Source organism: Hipposideros armiger, unplaced genomic scaffold, assembly GCF_001890085.2.
Source record: "Hipposideros armiger isolate ML-2016 unplaced genomic scaffold, ASM189008v1 scaffold_280, whole genome shotgun sequence".
Taxonomy (NCBI): Eukaryota; Metazoa; Chordata; class Mammalia; order Chiroptera; family Hipposideridae; genus Hipposideros; species Hipposideros armiger.
This window is the reverse complement of record NW_017731630.1, coordinates 401,532-405,619: the sequence shown is the minus strand read 5'-3', so window position 1 is coordinate 405,619 and position 4,088 is coordinate 401,532. Positions and strand designations below refer to the sequence as shown.

The following is a 4,088-nucleotide window of genomic DNA, read 5'->3' as shown; positions in this document are numbered from 1 at the left end:
CCCGCCCCCGGCTCCGCCTCCCGCCCGCCCCGCCAGCTGCTCTCGCCTCCGCCTGCGTGCTCGTCCGGAGGAGCAGCTCGCCGAGGCCGCGGAGCTGCGTCCCCAGCGGTGAGTCTGCTGACCCGGGCAGGGTGGGCTGGGGGCACGGGGACGGCGGGTCTGGCGCCCCGGGAAACACCCCGCAGGGCGCGGAAAGGAATGCGCGAGGGGGCCGCCAGGGAAAGCACGGAAGAGGCCGAGGCAGGCTTGCAAGTCGGAGGTGCGGGTGGGCCCGGGCGCAGGGGGCTGAGCCTCCACTCCCAGCCCCCTAGCCCTCCCGAATATTTCCAAAGATCTGGGGCGGGAGCGCGCGGAAACCGCCGCCATGCGCCCTCCCTCGCCGGCGGCCCCGGGCTACGCAGGCACTGGAGACCCATCACCCAACTCTGGGTTCCCCGTGACCCTTACGTGGGGACTAGGGAGGGGCAGCCTTCCTGACTTGAGAAGGGGCTGGGATCTTGGCGGCCGGCGGGGAGAATGGACTGCCCTGGTGGCTCACCCTGGGACTCGAGCCTGGTCCAGGCAAGCGGTGAGCACTCTGTTTGGCATAGATTACGCAAGCATATGAAGTGCCTAGGAGCCCAGGCCCCCTGCGTTGGGCCACCTGGTCCCTTCTCATCCCTGGGGACCGGGGTAGACTCCTACCTCTTCTGCCGGCCGAGAGTCACTGGATGCCCTGCATTCTCAGAAGTCAGCACCCGAGCCTGGGGGAGGAGTTCGCAGTCTGGGTCCTGGATGGCACTGCCCCCAGAGAGGCACTGGCTGCCCTCGACGACTCCCTTCATCCGACCGTACTCATGCCTGTCCAGTCCACCCCAGACGACCCAGCCCAGCTGAGCCTGCTCAGTTGGGTGCCTGGCAGTGGATGGTGGGGATGCTATGGTTGTGACTGTGGCTTTTCACACCAGAGCTTCTGTGAGGACAGCTCAGGGCTCCTCCATGCCCAGAGCTAACTTGAGGGAAGAGGCGGAGACAGACTCCTTCCTCCCTGAACCACCTGCATCCAGGGAGAGGCCCCAGCTGGCCGGACACTGTTCTTGGATATCTGCAGTGTTTGCTCCCGACCCCAAGATGTCAGCCCAGGCCTAGGGCTGGGCAGGAGAGGCCTGGGGCCCGTTCATTCTCAGGGTCTCCACCAGCCCTCTCCCCAAATCTGTTCTCTCCTTGGCGTTCTTCCTCCCAATGCCTGGGAAGTAGCTCTCCAGGCCCAGAATGTCCCTCCCCCACCCAGGAGTCCACATTAGGCCTCAGACTCCTCCTCCCACATGACACCTCCTGCTAAACACGACCAGAACCCAGCTGGCCACATTCAAAGTGCTTTCTGCACCCACTGCCACGCATGTCTGGCCAAGGGGTCCTGGAGCAGAGCACAGGGCAGCCCCCACCGACTCACACCCACCTGGCCGAGTCTCCCACCTGGTGGAGACTCACCAGTAGCCTGTTTCCCAGCCACAAAATGGGGCAATAGATACTTAATGGGGTCTTCGGCACTGGAAAACATACAGAATGTTTGAGCCTCCCCAGGCCGAAGCTGCCCTAGGCAGGTGCTCCGCTAGATAAGCTAGCATGTGCCAGTCCAGCCCCTGGGTCCCCACATGGAGCTGGTCAATGGAAAGTTCTGGAAGCCGGTGTGCATTCCTGGTCACCCTCCCCCACCCCTAGGACCACCGGCGGCCATCCTGGCCTGCCTTTCTGTGCTTCCAGGAACGTTAATGAGTTCCCTTATCTGGCCTCTAGTGCTGCCCTCCCACCAGCAGCAGCAGCCACAGGCTTGGGCAGGGGTCTCAGCTAGAAGGAGTCTTCACCGAGTGAGGGGAGGTTAGGATGGAACAGAAAGACCCCTTGTTCCCGCCCTACTATCAGAAGTTACGAGTCCCGCTCCTGTCTACAGAGTGAGGACCCCGGGCTCCCAGGGCCACTGGTACTGCTGGGAGCCAGGGCCCTCCTCCCATGAGCTGTGTCTCTCTAGAACACAGGGCTTGGCTTTCTTGGCGTTGTGACACCCAGACGGGAGCCTGTCCTGTCCAGAATGAAGGTCTTCCTGTCCGTGCTGCTGGTGGCCCTTCTGGGTGTGGAGCAAGGTGAGATGCCCTCAGAGCCCCAGGCCTTTGGCTGGCTGTGCTCTCCCCCCAGACTCCCTGTCCCCTTTCTCTGCCGAAGAGTGCCCAGGGGTCCTTTGAGTCCATTTCCGTTGCTCTGTGCAACCTAAGAGGTGCCCCTCCAAGCGGTCAATCCTCCATCCCGTTCCCGCTGGAGGCTTCATCCCTGCTCGTGAAACCCTGCATTTGAACGTCGCCTACAGCATGTCCCCTCCTTCCACAGCCCACTCCTTGGTGTGCTTCTCTTGCACGAATCAGAACAGCAATTTCTACTGCCTGAAGCCCACCATCTGCTCCGACTCTGACAACTACTGCGTGACCGTATCTGCCGCCGCTGGCATTGGTGAGTGCTGGCCCAGGCAGCCAGGCCTCCAGCCTCGACCCCAGCCCCAGCCCCTCTGCCTCTCTACTCACAGCCTCGTTTTCCGGTGCAGGGAACGTGGTGGACTTTGGCCACAGCCTGAACAAGGGCTGCTCCCCAGTGTGCCCTGCCCCCCCAAACATCAACGTCGGCGTGGCATCCATGGGTACCTACTGCTGCCAGAGCTTCCTGTGCAACATCAGCGCAGCCGATGGCGGGCTGCGGGCCAGCGCGGCTGTGCTGGGCCTCGGGCTGCTGCTCAGCCTGCTGTCGGCTTTGCTGCGGCTTGGCCCCTGACCACCTGGACCCTGTGCCCAGCCCTGACCCCCGCAGCTCAGGAAGGAAGGCCCAGCCCCGCCCAGACCCCTCAGCTCCTGCCTGATCCCACCTCCTTGGCCCAGTCCCCACCATCAGGCCTGCCCCCTGCACCTGTACCTGCCCCCATAGGGGTCCGCTACCCTCACTGCCTCACTTCCGGGGTCAATGATACGACCTTCCTCCGGGAGCCTGAGAAGGGATGAGGGTCCGTCTGGAGTCTGTGGGTCTCAGAGTCAGAACTGAGTCACACTGAGATGGGTACCTAAGTCCTGGGCCCTGTCCCCGTCCAGGCCCTGTCCGTTCCAGACAGTGGTGTGTAAGATGTGCTTTGTGCCACTGTGTCTTAGAAGGGGGAACCTCCTGTGGTTGTGAATACCCCCAGCTGTGTGGGGCAGGTCATTGTGTGGCCTTCTTGGCTCTGCTTGGGGAAGAAGTGGGGGGTAAGCAGCCCTGAAAACCCCGAACTCCAACACCAGGGCCATTCTTGGGCATTCTGTACCCTACATTCCACCCACTCGATGGCAGGGATTACACTGCATCCAGGTCTAGGCTGCTGGACCCAGAAATCATCTCCTACCCCCAAAGCCAGCCGGAGCCTCCGCCCCTGCCCCCCACACTGGAGCCCTTCTGCTGCTTTGGTGCTTCAAGTAAACTTGGATGTTCCCACCCCTTCCTGCTCTGCTGTGATTGCCTGTTGCGCCCATGTCTGGGAGCTTCCCTTCCAGCCATGTCCTGATGTTGGGGGGCCTGGGGATCCCATGTGGTACAGCCCCTCACTGAGGCCCACTTGGGGACGGTGGGGGACAGACGTGCCCCAAGCCCACAGCTAGCTGCTTGTGAGGCCTGGAAGGGAACCTCCACCCCATTTCTTTCACGTTCTGCTTCTGAGGAAAGCGTGGGGTTGGGCGGGAGAGAAGGTGGGGCACTTGCAGGAACATGCCCGTGGGACGGGCTCTGGCTCCCAGGGTTCTGGGACTTGAGGTCAGGATGCCAGGGCTAGTCGGCCAAGGAGGACATGGAAAAACCTAGCTGGGCGAGCAGGAGCTTATTAGCAAGTGCCTGAGCAATACCTCTGCCCTGAAGGCTTGTGGGAGGAGCAGCTGGGGCTCCACCGGAGAAGGCCTTCGACCCCGGCTAGAGTGCCCATCTCCCCTTGGCGAGCCTACTGTGGTCTGAAGGGTCTGCTGTGGGTGAGGTGGATTCCAGCCAGGGGGCTCCTTTGGGCTGGAGGGTTGAAAAGGAGCAATGAGTGAGTGGAGCCAGACGCTCTG

General features: G+C 62.5%; 1 protein-coding gene across 1 annotated transcript; it reads left to right on the top strand.

Annotated features, from left to right (window-relative positions):
- On the top strand, window positions 1-3,488 carry LY6E (lymphocyte antigen 6 family member E). The gene is made up of 4 exons (XM_019657760.1): window positions 1-108; window positions 2,009-2,120; window positions 2,362-2,481; window positions 2,573-3,488. Exons 2-4 carry the CDS (start codon window positions 2,069-2,071, stop codon window positions 2,794-2,796), a joined length of 396 nt encoding a protein of 131 aa, XP_019513305.1. The 5' UTR covers window positions 1-108; window positions 2,009-2,068; the 3' UTR covers window positions 2,797-3,488.
- Window positions 3,489-4,088: the final 600 nt, after the last annotated feature.